The sequence below is a fragment of the Scleropages formosus genome, chromosome 18 (genome assembly GCF_900964775.1).
Source record: "Scleropages formosus chromosome 18, fSclFor1.1, whole genome shotgun sequence".
Lineage (NCBI taxonomy): Eukaryota > Metazoa > Chordata > Actinopteri > Osteoglossiformes > Osteoglossidae > Scleropages > Scleropages formosus.
Genome location: NC_041823.1, coordinates 5,897,225 through 5,912,918, shown reverse-complemented (window position 1 = coordinate 5,912,918; position 15,694 = coordinate 5,897,225). Strand labels below are relative to the sequence as shown.

General features: G+C 48.8%; 1 protein-coding gene across 3 annotated transcripts in view; it reads left to right on the top strand.

Annotated features, from left to right (window-relative positions):
- ncalda (neurocalcin delta a) overlaps positions 1 to 12,004 on the top strand; it is a 57,047-nt gene extending 45,043 nt beyond the window's left edge. For all 3 annotated transcript variants that reach the window (XM_018763064.2, XM_029260014.1, XM_018763065.2), the window contains 3 exons: positions 7,661 to 7,766; positions 8,790 to 8,887; positions 10,078 to 12,004. In XM_018763064.2, coding sequence (XP_018618580.1) covers positions 7,661 to 7,766; positions 8,790 to 8,887 — 204 coding nt within the window. In that variant the 3' untranslated portion in view covers positions 10,078 to 12,004. The remainder of the gene's footprint in view (positions 1 to 7,660; positions 7,767 to 8,789; positions 8,888 to 10,077) is intronic.
- The last annotated feature ends 3,690 nt before the right edge of the window (positions 12,005 to 15,694 follow it).

Genomic DNA, 15,694 nt, shown 5'->3' with positions numbered 1-15,694 from the left:
TTAATGTGAACCACATGTAATAAGTCCCTTTTAAATAAACAGTCCCATCGACTTGCCCGTAACACATTTCCTCGTACGAGTGCCAGGTTTCATTTATATGAGTGTCAAAAGGATGCTGCAGCTCTTTATAGGTCACATTCATGAACAGGTCTGCTTGGGTAAACTGGTGCAAACTGGTCTCACCGGCATTTCAAATCTGAAATATGCATAACATAAATATCACAACAGCCGCCCCAAAGGAGTGTTTGTTTACCGGCCTGCAATGCGAGAAGGATGCATTCTTGCAGATAAAATGTCAGTGTCTATTCCCCCCCCCAAATGACTGAGAAAATCAAGGACCGGAGGGTGCTCGCGAACACGGCCGCCTCTCGAGAACGGCGGCACGGCGCGCCACGAGCGATTGGTGGCGTTTGCACGTCTCACAACGCGGAGGTCATGGCTCCCTCTCCATACCAAAGTGCTCCTTGTGTAAACACACGCTCTGCCCACTCGCTCCGAGTGGCTATTTCTGTCCACCAGAGCATGCTCCAGTTCTGCGCCGCCTCCTTCTTGCGAGCAGGAATCTTCCTTCCACACGCATGGGAAAATTTAGAAGCGGGCGGCTGCTCGCCATAGGGCCCGTTGAGTTCCGACCGCATCGGGGTCTCCGCGGGGTTGAGAGGGACCCTAACAGGAACCGCAGCCCTGATGATCGGAGCTCACCGCGGGGAGGCCTGCCTGCCTCCAGTTCCCTCTTGCCCACCGGAAGCCAAGATGTCTTTGCAGATCCTAGACTCCGACGTGTCTAGCAAGGTGCTACCTCTGCAAGTTCCTTCTGGCGTCTGAGCGAAGCCACCAGCCCGCTTGTATACACAGGTGGTTCTCAACTTACGGCGAGGTTCCGTTCTTTATCGTGAACAGAATGTCATACATCCCAAATCTCTTTGCAGTGTATTATAAAACACATTGAAATACGTGAACAATGTTCATGAGGGGGGCATGGTGGTGAAGTGGGTAGCACTGCTGCCTCATAGCGCCTCTGCTGTTCCGGCGTCGGTTCAAATCCGACTGTCTGCGTGGAGTTTGCACCTTCTGCCTCCATCTGCATGGGTTTCTTCCCACAGTTTGTAGATATGTAGCTTGGGTTATTTAGTGTGTCGATGGGTTAGTGAGTGTGTGCGTGCGAGGCTATCCTGCCATGGGCTGGGGTCCAGTAATTCCAGGATAGGCTCCTGACCGCCGTGACCCTGACCAGAGCAAGTGAGAGTCGGTGAGTGAATAACATGCTTAAATGTTACATCGTATAAAAGGGCGTTTGTTTTTCCCCCCCACTAATTTCACACATTGTGTTAAGACTAATATTGAATAATAAATACAGTGAAGTATTTTTTCCATTCTCCATCCTTAATTTTACCCTTAAGTCTGAATTTGCTCTTGCTTTCTCATTTCTTCACCATCGTAATCCTCGTGCTTTTGCTTGTTAGCAATTTTAAATTAAAAAAAGTAGCTTGAATGGAATCACAAATGGGACATTCTATAAATAAAACATTTTTATAAAAAATGTGGGTGTTAAAGAGGTGGATCTGAGACCATTCTTGAATGCTGGGAGGGATTCAGCAGTTTTGAGGGAGACTGGCAGCTCATTCCACAACATCGGAGCCAGGACTGAGATTTTGATTTTTGGACCCGTAACGGGCAGGACAAGCAGGCGGCCAGATACTAAGTGCTATTTTGCGTAGGTTTTAGGTAGTAATATAAGCTGCGAATGTAGCTTTGGACAGATGCAGTGCTGCCATGGGAAAGATGGAGGACCTTGTAAAACTTTGCAGTTATTAGTTTTGCGCTGTGGCTCTGCTCACAGGCCTGCACCCTTCCCTCTTCAAGGCACTTGTGGAATTTTTACTGGATCTCTGTGGAGTTGCGCTTCTGCTTTCTTTCACTGCAGAGCAGTCCTTGTCGAGGAGGGGTTTAACAGCTCTCGTAGAGCGGCGTGGCTGAGGAGGGCCCCCCGCCTCACATCCAGCGCCAGCATCAGCAGGACTTTTTTGGCAATAACTTACTTCTGACCACCATGACTGACTTTTTTTTTTTTTTATTATTATTATTAAAAAAATGAATTCTTAGTAATAGAAATATCGGGAAAAACAGATGGAACAAAACAGGTTACACAAAAAGTTGTGAAATCTCAGAATCAGAATGAGTTTTGTTGGCCAAGTGTGTTGATGCAGACAAGGAATTTGCTGTGATTCTAGATGCTTCCAGTATTAAGTCAACTAAGTGCCATTAAGGAACACTTGTGTTCTATCACTGTTGTGAAAACTATTGTGTACAGACTATAAATATGTACACTATTTGATAGTTGATTCAATCCTTAAATTTTTTGCCTTTGTTAATTATACATCAGACTACATGAAACTTCCCTAACCTTATTTGCAACTCAATACTTACGTGACAGGGGGGTGCGGTGGCGCAGTGGGTTGGACTGGGTCCTGCTCTCCGGTGGGTCTGGGGTTCGAGTCCCGCTTGGGGTGCCTTGCAATGGACTGGCGTCCCGTCCTGGGTGTGTCCCCTCCCCCTCCGGCCTTACGCCCTGAGTTGCCGGGTTAGGCTCCGGTTCCCCGCGACCCCCTATGGGACAAGCAGTTCTGAAAGTAAGTGTGTGTGTGTGTGTGTGTGTGTGTGTGTGTGTGTGTGTGTGTGTACTTACGTGACATGGTTTTTCCCCCCACTGAGTATTTTCAACAAGTGTATTCATTCCGTTGACACTTCCCTCCAAAGTGCCGTAGTGCTAAACCGCCCACAGTTATTTAGCCATTTATACAGCTGGGTGTTGTTTTTTCTTTTTAAATACCCTAAAAACCGCTCAGTTTGTTTAAGTACTTTGTTCAAGGGTACTACGGCTGGAGGTGGGATTTGAACATCTGATCTTTGGGTCCAAAGACAACACATCTGACCACTACTCTACCAAACTGTCCCTACCGAAGTTTTGCAGGGATCCGGAGAAGGTTGTACGCCCCACCCCACGCCCTCTTTGAAGAGCACAATAACTCCCTGCGGAACGGGCTCCTGCGACCCTGGCAAATTCTGTGGCTGTAAGAAAAGATCAGAACGCGATCTGGATCAAATTACCTCCCGGGCGAGAGCTGGGCGAGGTCAAGATGCGGTCCGGCTTCTCATCTTCGACAGGAGATGCACTCGCATGAAAAATTGCTAAAATAAACTCTGCAGGGGGCGTATGAAATGCGGCGGCATAGCAGCTGGTGTCGGCTCTGGGATTTCCAGTCACGCGAGGCTCTTCTGTCACTACGTCTTCTGCCTAGACGTCTTGCCGGGTCGCTGTAATGTTTAAATAATATTATACTAGCTTTATTAACCTAGTTCCTACAAAAATTAAGCTATTAAGGAAAATAAATAGCCCGTGCATCACAGGTTGCCACCTGTCTGGCAGGTGCCTTCAACATGCACTCCCTGTGGTGTAATTAAAACAGGCCTAGATTGGCTGGGCTGAGGATTAAATGCTCTACCTTCACTCTTTGAGGCATCTGCCTGGGTGCAGGGCTGGTGCGGGGCTGTTGCCGGCAGCCGAGCATCATCTGCGGTTGAGAAACAGCTAAGCGGTGCGGTTAATAAATACATTAATAAATACATTTTCCAATAAAACAATTAATGTAATGGACAGTTGCTGTTGGTATCAGATTCAGGGCTCTGGTTATGGCCTACAACATGGTCAAGGGATGTGCACCCTGACACCTTCGGGACCTGATCTCTCCCTGCACCCCAGGAAGCCCTCTTGTAAGAGGTCAGAAATCAAAAATCCATGCTTCCTCTCTCCCTCGGAACTGCCGAATCCCTTGCACGTTCAAGAAGCATCCCAAAACGCATCTTTTTCAGACCCACTTGTCTCCTGATCTTCTGACGGTCCCGTAAACTTGCATCGCTTCCTTCGGAGTCACGTCCGTGATTGCGTGACCTATCAATTCTACAGTATATGTGCTCGTGTCTTGCGTGTCAGCAAACGCAGAGGTGTTGGACAAACTGGCTGTGCTTTGGTAGGGGCAGCTGGTAGCGTAGTAGTTAGAGCTACTGCCTTTGGACCCAAAGGTCACAAGTTCAGATCTCCAGCTGTCGTATGCTTGAGCAAGGTACTTGCCTTTGGGGGGAAAAAGCATCAGCTAAATCGGTAAACGTCTGTAACTCTTCATCTGCGCTTGATGCACTTCCATTTACTCCGAGTGTAAGTTCCTTTAGAGAAAAGTGACCGCTGAAGAAATAAATGTAAATAAATGGAACCCACGTTTAGATGCACATGGTTAAACCGCGGTGCCCCTTACCCAGCCGTCCCCTGTCCATGTTGCAGATTACACCCGACTCCTCCCGACATGCCGCCTCGCTGCGTTGGTTAAGGTGCCCGCTGTCGGTTAATGTGCTTTCCCACGGCACGTGCGTAAACGTTCCTAAAGCTTGTAATTGTGCTTGCTGGGGGAGTAATTGAAAGAGAAGAATGAGGAGCCTCGCCTTCGACGCGCTTTCCTGCGGTAATTACAGGATGCGCCGGAGGATGACGGAACCGCCGCCCCGTTTGTTTCTGCGGCGTCCCTCCGCGGGCGACACGTCCTCACACGGGTATCGCCGGTGCGAATAACCCGCTGCGCGATGAGGCCGAATGCCGCCGTGTAAATCACTGTGGAAACGGAGTAAGACGCTGTAAATGCATTATGGCTCAAATATATTCTGATGCTATAGTAATTTGGAGAACACAGAGGGAAAAATATTTCTGCCAGACTTCAGCACCCTTGTAGCACAAGTTTTCCCTAAATGGCTATTCTGTGTAGTGATTTTTCTTTTTTTCTTTGCCACATTTTCGCCTTGCTGTCCTGCTTCCGTATTTGGATGAGGGTAATTGGATTAAGGTTGGAGGTGGTTTGACGTGGGATTACGTTATGATGACATGGCTCTCTTGCTGCGTTGTGCAGGCCTACTAACATCGCTTGCTGCGGTTAACCCCTTGTCCAAGTCGGGGTCAAGGTGGTCTGGTACCTATCCAGATCCATGAAACATAGGAGATGAGGTTAAATAGGGGGCGCAGTGGATGGCACGTCAGTACGTCTCGGGGTGACCACGCTCACATATTCACACATTACGAGTCTCCGATCTGCCTGAAAGGTGTCTTCGGACTGTGGGAGGAAACCAGAGCATCCAAAGGAGGCCGACGTAAAAATGGAAGAAGATGCGAATTCTCTGGAGATGGAGGTGGATTTGAACCTATGCCCAAACAGTCCAGGAATTGCGGGAGTGCGGTGCTACCTTGTGTGGTAGTGTGCCGCCCCAGTAGAATCGTTCTGATGTGAAATGATGAAAGTAGCTGGAAATCCCAGCGATGCGCCGTTCAGACCGCGCACAAGTGTGTGATGGACACGTTTGTCCCCCAGTAGGAAAGCGATCGCGGCCCCGCCCTACCCGGTAACACCCATTGTCAGTTTCCTCTCGCCTCCCAAGTGACTCGCCTCTCCGCTTTGCTCCGACACCCCTCGCGTGGAGGCGTCTCGCACCTTGTCGTGACCTCCGGCGCAGCAACAGGAAGCGGGGGCTAACGGCAGTAGTGAACGCGCAGCAAGCACCGCAGTACTACCGCAGTACTGCCGCAGATCGGAGTGAGCGCACAGTACTGGGGGTGCGCAGCTCCTCCATCGCCACAGGGCAGAGGTCCTTTCCATTACGGTCCATACGATGAGCGAAAGGTGACTGAAGATGAGATGAAACGCACGTGCGGTCGTCACCGCCTTGAACTGTAGTAACGGTGTGTAAAGTGTCACTTGTTGTGGAAAGTTTCAGTTAAATATCCACTTAGAGTAATTGGAGAGCAGTGATTCAAAAGTATATGTTGACCTTGCAGGGCATAGTTTGCAGGAAATTACTAGACGTTCGTAGAAACCCCCACTTATTTCCTAGCGCTTCGAAAAAGGGTGTTATAACGTGGTGTGTGGAAAGGGCGGATTGTAATACGGAGCCGTGTGTGTGTGTGTGTGTGTGTGTGTCTGTGTGAGTGAGAGAGCAGTGAGAACCGGCTCTCGGATCACAGAGCTGCGTTCTGGACGCGCCTGCTGAGTTTATGTAAATTCTGCAAATGCTCCACACTGAACCGGACAAGAATGTGGGTTTGTCTGCGTGTTTGTGGGGGGGGGGGTGCGCGTGTGTGCGAGCTCACGGAGAGGGAGGCAGCGTGGGAGTGTGTGTGACTGACACGCTTACCCGCAGCGAGGGAATGAGAGAATGAGAGAATGCAGCGTGAATAATACATTTGAAAGCGCGCTCCGCGGGTCCCCGCTGTCGCCGTGTGTGGGCGCCGTCGTCCCTCCGCTGCTCCAACAGGTGTTACCAAGGTCACGCCGGGCTAAGGCGGGGTATCGGACTGGGGTTCGGGTCCCGTCACGGACACGGGGCGGCTTCGCAGAGCGCACGCGGTTACAGCTGCAAAGGTCGCAGAGCGCATGGGGGTTTCAGACAGGTGTGCACTATCTGTAATATATAGATTTTTGTTTCAATAATAAACCCATGTTGCATTTTTTTTTTTTTTTTTTACTATTATTTCACACAGAAATTTGCATCAAGTAGAAGTTTACATGTGCAGCTCGGCCAAGAATAGCCAGTTAATACTGTTGGATCTTTTAAGAATAACCGGAGGGGGTCGGTCTCTCTCTCTCTCTCTCTCTCTCTCTCTCTCTCTCTCTCTCTCTCTCGCACTCTCTCAAGGGTCTGCAGCCATACGCCATGCAAACGCACATCGCCATAGCAACCATACATCTCCATAACAACCATACGGCATCACGATTCCGACGCTTGCTTTCGGTGCGCACTTTGCGAGGGCGTGCGGCGATTTTGCGAGGGCCGAGCGGGCCGCCCACAGAACGCCCTCACCCCCCCCGCGGAACGGCGTTGGCGAAATTTCCGGCGCCATCGTAACGGGCAACATCGAGAGGCAAGAAAGCTACATGTCCAGTTAGTTGCGTGTTTAGGGCAGAAGGCCCCCCCCCCCCCCATGCAAACACCAGGGTGGCCCACGCTGGCGACTGCTGATGGGCAGACCTATTTAAAGCCCCCGTTGCGCAGCAGTTGCAGCTGCTTGGGTGCGTGCTTGAGCGAAATGTGCCTCATTCCCCACCCCTCCACCCCCTCCTGATGACCGTCAAAGATGGATCGCTGCTTATTCGCTGTGCCAAATCCCAGCCGCCAAACAAAACACGGCAAAGGTGTAAACGGGCGCACCCGCGGTCGCATTTGATTATCGAGCGGCGTTATTTCCTCATTAAGGGTTCGCGGAGGGTTAGACTCGGGCCATCGCGGCGTTTAACCAGGAGCTGCGAGGAAAACTGCTCGGGGTGGCTGGGACCTGGGGGGGTGCAGAAGTCAACCTCGTCACCAGGAGACGAGAGCAACGCCACCGACCTGTTGCTTCATCTGCCGGTGGCTGCGCGGTCATCTGCGCGGTCCGAGCATTCGGATGGGTGTTCCAGCCAGGACTTCCTTCGGCGCGGTCTGCCCACGGCCGGGTCCGATCGGAGCCGATTATTGACCGCTCCGCATTTGTATGGCACGTTTATACGGCAAGTGTTTTTTCTACATCTGGCTCTTTGATATCCACGCCCTCCCTGCCTGACCCCTGACCGCTGACTCCCGCCTGCAGGCCATCTACAAGATGGTGTCCTCCGTGATGAAGATGCCCGAGGACGAGTCCACCCCCGAGAAGCGGACGGAGAAGATCTTCCGGCAAATGGACACCAACCGTGACGGTGAGGTTCCTGCAGATGTGGCTAAACGGACTGCGGTCCTAAATAAGCGGCGTGACCGGAGTTTGAGTCGCACGCTAGTGGCGGCGGGGAACTTTACCTCGTTTTGTTCCCCTAGGATTTCTTCCCCTTCCCTTTGTGGACATCTCTGGCTATTTCGTCTGCTTTGTAAGAGCTGCTTGAGATTTGTTTATGTGTGGCGAATGATTGTCATGATGTGGGGTCCAATCTAAGGGTAAATGTGAAAGGCTGCCCTCTGCTGGTGGTTGTGTGCTCACAAATCCGTCGGCAATCGAACCCTGGACTGTGGTCCTGCTGCCTTCCAGTGGTTAAGGACAGTTGCAGTTAAAACCAAAACATCCACTCCCCCCCCACCCACTTTAACTTTACAGCCTCCTTATATTTCTTGCCTCCTACACAGGTGATATTAAGATGAGACCCCTGAGGAACACAGCGTGTCTATGTGTAGTTGCGACATTTGCGGCAGAGAAGTAAAATGTCCCATTTCCACCATGCCACCTACTGTATAAAGAGCATATGTATGGTTTTACGCTCCATTGATAATGGCAACGGGTTTATTCCGGGGGCTTTGGATTCCTCCCGCAGTCCAATGACATGCGGTTCAGGTTACCCAGTGACTCCAAATTGCTGTGTGTGTGTGTGTGTGTGTGTGTGTGTGTGTGTGTGTGTGTGTGTGTGTGTGTGTGTGGGGTTACCCTGCAATGTACTGACGTCCCATCCAGCGTGTAGCCCCGTCACCCTTGCACCCAGTGCTTCCAGGATAGGCTCTGGACCACCACGACCCTGCTGAGGACAAGCGGCTGTTGAAATTGGATGGATGGGGAAACGATCTCTTGAAAGCTGCACAGTACGACTGGTGTATCAGTTTATTTAGTGGGATGTATTTTAGGATGTTTACCTTGATTATAGCTACATCAGCACCGATGCCCACCCCTTTTGTGAGTCTTGAACCAGCAGCCTTCTGATCAGGATTCCAGCTCTCTAACGGCCTCTTCTCCCCCCCAGGCAAGCTGTCCTTGGAGGAGTTTATCAAAGGCGCGAAGAGTGACCCCTCCATCGTGCGCCTGCTGCAGTGTGACCCCAGCAGTGCCGGCCAGTTCTAGGTGCGGACACCCACTTTCCGGCCGTTGGTGGATTTCTGGTCCAACTTGTTGAGAATCCGTGAGGGGGTGGGAAGCTGTCGGGCGTGAGCACCAGCAGACTCCATCCCCTACTATGATTTGAACTTCCTTTGGAAGTTGGGTTCGGGAAGATGCCCACTTCTCCGTAACCTTTCTCCGTTCCGACAGAAGCCTTGAAAGCATATTTCTCGATAGGGGATTTCACTACGTGACCTTTAGTTGTCGCCGAGCAATGCGTGAAATGGTATGGAAGGGCGTGTTTTCCCTGCCATTAAGAAAGGGCAGGTGTAGTGGAGCTCCTTGATTCCCGCCGTGCGTGGGCACAGAACACCCACCCAGCCGGTGCGCTCCAGCTTGGACTCTTTGTCCACCGGCAGAGTCGACCAGAAACCCGTGGGTTGGACAGGATGGGGAATTTGCCTCCTTTCCAGAACTTGGTGATTCAGTCAATGGAAGATTAAAGGGACAGATGGGACAGCAGATGGTTCAGTGGTCATAGCTGCCTCTTTGTATTCAAGGGACCTGAGTTTGGATCCCACCTCCTGCTTTAGTATCCTTGAGCAAGGTACTTGCTGTGAGTCGATACGGTAAAAAAAACAATCACCCAGCTGTGTACAGTTAGTCAATGAAGGCACTTTATAGAGCAGATTGTTGGTAGTGGTTACAGCTGCTGCCTTTGGGCCCAAAGGTCGCAGGTTCAAATCCCACCTCCGACTGTACTACCTTTAAGTAAGGTACTTACCTTAAATTGCTCCAGTAAAATAACTCCAGCTCTATAACGGGGTAAATAATTGTTAGTAATTAACATTGTAAGTCTCTTTGGAGAGGAAAAAAAAGCATCAGCTGAACAAATACGTGTAAGTGTCCCTTAAAGACAGGTGAATGTGTGACGGTGGACGGCGGGGAGCAGCCAAGAAGCACGTCCGCATGTATGGGGACGTCTCCGCTGCTGCCGCTCCTCCAGCCCCACGGTGGTTTGGCCTCAGCTTCTGGAGAGGGACTCTGACCCTCCATCTAAACCTAAATTTCCCCCACCTCTTAATTTAGCGCCAACTGTGTCCAGTTATTAAAATGCTAATAAGAGAGAGAATGTGAACGTAATTGGTTTAACCCAGTCATTTTTTTTTTCCATCTCTTTCCCCCCCCCCCCCCCCCCCCCACCTTTCCTCCAGTGCTTGCTTTGGTTGACTGACCCAACATGATGCGTTGGGTGTTTACCGGAATCTCAACGACCCTCCACCCCTCATTCCCTCATTCCCACATTCCCCTACCCCACCCCACTCCCCCTCCGCTGCGGAGCAACTGACGGAGAAGGACATTCACTCGAGCGCCGAGTACAAGTGCACGTTGAGCGAGCTTCCTGGAAAATCCTCTCTAGCTCAGCGAAGACCGAACAGGGATCACAGTCATAACAACAGGAGCCCAAGACCACACTCACAAAAGACCCCCGAGTTTCCCGCACTGTAGTTGTTACTGCCCCACAGTAACAACTGGCACCACAAGCTGTCTCTTTCTGCTTTTCTCTCTCTCTCTCTCTCTCTCTCTCTCTCTCTCTCTCTCTCTCTCTCTCTCTCTCTCTCACACACACAGATTCCTGCTTTATTGCATGATGCGTTTTATTTTGGTGCAGAGATGTGTAAAGTGTCCTGCAGAAAGATTGACTGTCATTTCTTTCAGTTCTTTTCCCCCCATCTGTTGGCTCACCGTAGAGATTACACACCACTCTCCATTCATACACTTGCCAGGATTTTTAGAAATAATTGAACTGTTAGAAACGAAGGACCATGTATTTTGCTGTGCATTTTTTATTCTAATACACCCTTTTTAACTTGGGGGAACATCTTCTGCAATGACGCAACAGCCACAAAAACCACAAGATTCCAGTGTGTACTTGTACTTGAATACGGTAGAAGTCAGTACTGTTAGCAGCTGTACACATCTGTCATCGATCCTTACCGAATCGTCATTGTACAGCCCAGTTTCAGCCGTTTTTAGGACGGCAGTAATACGACGTGCGTGTTTTCGTGCCACTTTACTCCAGGTAAAAGCACAAAACAAGGTATTTTGTCAGTCGGTGTCAGGGGGGAGCGCCGAGGGAAGTGCGTGTACGTTTTGGGCTAGGAGATGGTGTAGTTTTGGAAAGCGCTCAATTTAACTTAGTTTCTTCTCAAGTCGCGCTGAGGTTGTCGTCGCTGTTCAGAGAGCTACGGTGGGATTTCGTCGAGCATGCCGACTTGTTTTCTATATCTAGTCCAGGTGAACCTTTCTGCGTAAAGCAGGGAGAAAAAACATGTACATCCGGTTTTAAATGTTTTAAGTGGTGCATGTGAAGCAAGTTCTTGGTGTACTTTTTTCTTTTTCTTTTTTTTTTTTTTTCTTGTAGTTATTGCAGTGTGTGGCGGGCCCTGTGTGTTTGTGCCGTTGTGTACGCTCGTGTCGTCTGTGTGAGCTGCCCCAGTGCACACCTCGGTGGCCACCACCCGCCAGGGGCGGAGCCTCTAGCAAGACCACCTGCTGGCAAAGGCAAGGAACTACATATCCCAGAGTTCCTAGCGGTCAGCCACTTAGAGAGATGGCGCATCACCTGACGACCCCCCCCCTCCAAAGAAGGGAGAGGCCTGTCGCTAGCCGGAGCGTGCATCGCTTTTGTTCACACGTGTGCCTCGAGCATGGCTGCTGCTGACATTCTGTGCTTGTTGGACATCGGTGATAGTCAAACACGGAAACCAACTGGGATTTGGGGCCGAGGAACTTCGCCACCCCCACCACACCACACCACCACCCTTCTCCCACCCACTAAAATCTCCCCCCAGATTCTCACTCCTCCTTGGTTCCTCCCACTGACCCCAGGGGGCTGGGAGAGGTTATAGAATTTTAGAAATGGACAGAAAAGTTGCATCGTTTTGTCTGAATGTAGCTGAGGCTCCGAGGCCCGGGTCCCATGGTTTCGGCTACTGCCATAGCGTCGATCGGACAAATCTGAATGTTTTTCTCTTTTTTTTTTTTTTTTTTTTTTTTTTTTTGGAATAACTGCTGTTTTGTATTGAGAAAATTTAAACAAAGAAACATTTGAAAACGAAAGATGACAACTATTTCAAATGATAATTTCAAGCCGTATGCTTTTTTTTCAGTCAGTCCCCCCCCCCAGTTTCTGTATTAAACACAATAGCGTTGTGGTCAAGTGCCAAATATAAGAGAAAAAAAAAACCAGTATTGTAAAAATTTATACTGTACAATTGTTATCTGTCGAACAAAATGTTTGTAATTGTTGCATTTTGTAGATTTTGTATGGTAATCTGTATTTTGTGACAGTGTAGTTTTTAAGCTTAGGATTTTGTTTTGGTTATCTTATAAAGCAACAGTATTTAAAAAAAAAAAAAAAAAAAAAAAACTTTGCCCATGTCTGTTTTGTACTTTTAACATGGCTCATGTTACGTACTGTGCCGACTAACCTTTCGCAGCATCAAATTCAAGTAAAGCTGTGTTCAGAACTTCCCCACTATCCAGTAAAACTGGACGGTACAAACGCAAGTGTGATGCTTCCGGACTACGGTCAGGGCTTTTTCATTTTCACCACACAAACAGGGTAGCAGGTAGTCATCGCCTTGTATTCAGAGGTCCTGGGTTCGAATCCCTCCTCTTGCAGTAATCTTCTTGAGTCAAGGTTGTTGCTGTGAACCAATACAGTAAAAATTACTGGTACAAATGGGTGTAGAGCACATCGCCTTGCAGAAAAGTCTTAGATGAAATAATTACAATAATCTTGCGATGGACTGGCATCCCATCCCAGATGTCCCCTCCCAGCCTTGTGCCCAGTACCTCCGGGACAGGGTCTGGATCACCACAGGGCTGGTGGTTATTGGGATGGATGGATGGAAGAATGATGATGATGATAAAGTTTCCACGCTTCTCCAGTCCATTTCTCTCTTAGCACAAATTCCAGTATATGTGCCTCCCCAGTACTTGCACCACTAACACGTGCCAAAAGTCCAAAAGTATCTGCAGTAGTCTTTTTCAAAACTTTTTAAAGAAATAAAAAGACACTTGGGGGTGCGGTAGCGGAGCGGCTTTGGCCAGGCCTGCTCTGTGGTGGGTCTGGGGTTGGGGTTCGAGTTCTCCTTGGGGTGCCTTGCGATGGACTGTCGTCCCGTCCAGGGTGTGTCCCCTCCAACTCTGTGTTACTGGGTTAGGCTCCGGTTCGCCGCGACCCCACTTGGGACAAGTAGTTGTTGACACGTGTGTGTGAGATTATGACACTTTTTTTTTTGACTTGACTTGACTTGACTTCCCTTATACGTGTAAAGACCATGGGGCAGTTTCCCCGTGACCCTTAGCCCCAAGACCACCGTCGGACTGCCTCTGGAATCATCAAAATGTGTTGTGGGAGACTTCGGTGGGCGGAGAATAGTTCTTTGACTCCCTCCCTGTAAAATCATGTGATTTTCATGAGAACACACAGGGGGCGCAATTCCCATTGGAAGCCATATGGCGTCTCTGGAAGGAAATCAAGGCTGTGACCCAGCTTTGTACCGTGTCACTGTGTACTGGATCTTGTGACATGCTTTGGTGGCGCTGAGCTCTTGACCCCCCCCCCCCCCCCACCACCACCACCGTCCTGCTTCTCCCAGCCTAGTTAGCTAAATATAAACAGCTGGTCTCCCTCTGAGCACCACCCAGGTGAGGTCACCACCACTGGAGACTGATGCAGGGGGGTCACTGTTTCTCTCACACACACACACACACACACACACATATACATACATACATTTTGGGTAGCACCTTCTCCTCCCTATAAAACCAGGTCATTCACCAGGTTAATTCATCCCTCCATGATGCACACCGATAGCGCGGTGACCTAGTCTTTAAAGCTGCAGGTCCAATCAGACTGTCCAGTTACATATCTCCCAGCGGTATAAAGGGGTAAATGACTGTAAGAGACTGAAGAAAAGCAGCAGCTGAATTAATAAATATAACATTCCCAAGTATATTTGATTGATTTGAGCATTTAGATCAAATATTAAATGATCGCTCATTTCTCACATGAGGAGGTTCAGTTTCGTTTGTACCGTGTTTTCTCCTCGGACCTGCCGCGTCCCGCTTGAGGCCTTTCGGCTCACGTGGTATGTTTGTTTTAACACGTCACGTTTAGCAAGTTTGTTTTGCGGTAAATTTGTACTTGTTTGGAAGGCGGAGAATCCCTGGGATGAGAATTCGACAGATACACCGATTTACCCTGAACCGTTACCGGGTGCTAGACTGAAAACGCCCAACTCTGCTGGATAAATAACGTAAAATGACAGTGAAACGTCACCATACGACCAGAATGTGTCGAAAAAAATCCCGTTTTTGATCTTTGTTGTTACGATCCGGGACCTGCCGTTGACACAACACGGGAATTCTAAGAACTGGTGCTTCAACGGGGTGGTGGTGAACATAACCGACCGCTGAGGTTTCGTTCCTGCCTTGCTTTTCCTCACCATGTGAGTTATAGTCGCAAACAAATCTCTTACAATTTTACTTGTGCAACATTAAACTTCTTTGAAGGTGTGTTTGGTAAGTTATGTGAACAGTACTTACCGGAAAGGCAAATATATCCAGCAAAAAAAAAAAGATTATTGACCATATGTGGCTGTTTTTAATGGAAATGTACTAAACAAATCAAAAATAATTGAAAAGATTTGCAAATCATTTGTACGTGACAAAGATGTTACTCAAAGGGCAAAAGACCCGATTCGTTTGTGAATATAATTAGTTAACGGGGAAAAGAAAATATGTACAAAAATCTGGTCTTTTATTCGGGAAAAAAGACCCACGACGAAAACGCTGTACGGGTGTCGTAAAGCCGTCCAGGATGTGATTCTCCATATTTTCCTCATGGGGAATAAATGACAACAAGGCAGTATTTCTTCCTGAAAACATAAGAGACATTTCAATTTACCCAGGAGCCTCGTTCACCTTCAGCGATGCCGTTCCGTGCGGCAAAAGGAACCACGTTAAAGGCCTTCGGCCACCACACCTCCGCTTCTCAAACTCGAGCTGCGCTGACCAAATGGTTACCGTGGTATTTCTGCACTTTTTACAACTGCTTGACGCTTTTCTCCAAAGCAACTTACATTAAATCACCTTCAACTATTAGCCCATTTATACAGCTGGGTAATTTTACTGGGACAATTCAGGGTAAGTACTTTGCTCAAGGGTACTACACCTGGAATTGGGATTCAAACCTGCAACCTTTGGATCCAGCCACTATGGTACCAGCTGCCCCACAGCAAGATGAGAACACAAGAGGCAAATGGCACTGAGCTCTTTGCTGAAGTACTACATGTTTTTTTTTTTTTGCTGGGATTCAAACCTGCAACCTTTAGGTATGAAGGTAGCAGTTCTAACCACTACACTACCAGCTTGTCCTAAGGAGCTCTTATAGATGGTTAAAATAAAACAGATTTCATTGACCCCCCCCAACTCCTCAAAACAGGGTGAGATGCTTTTAACGTGTCCCAGGTTAGGTACAGATCCTCATGGAGAACAAACCCCCCCTTGAAGAACATATCATGTACAAACAGGGGATTTAATAACACAATTTAATCCCTGTGTGCTGGAAGTGCACTTTTTCTTGTCTTGGAACAGAATGATGCCCATATTTTAAATTCCACACCCTCAGGAACTACATACAACGGAGGAATTCTCTTTTCAACACTCCGTACCATCACTTTATTTATTAATTTAGTTGATACTTTTCTCCAAAGTGACTTACGGTGTTGAACTATATACAATTATTCACCCATTTAT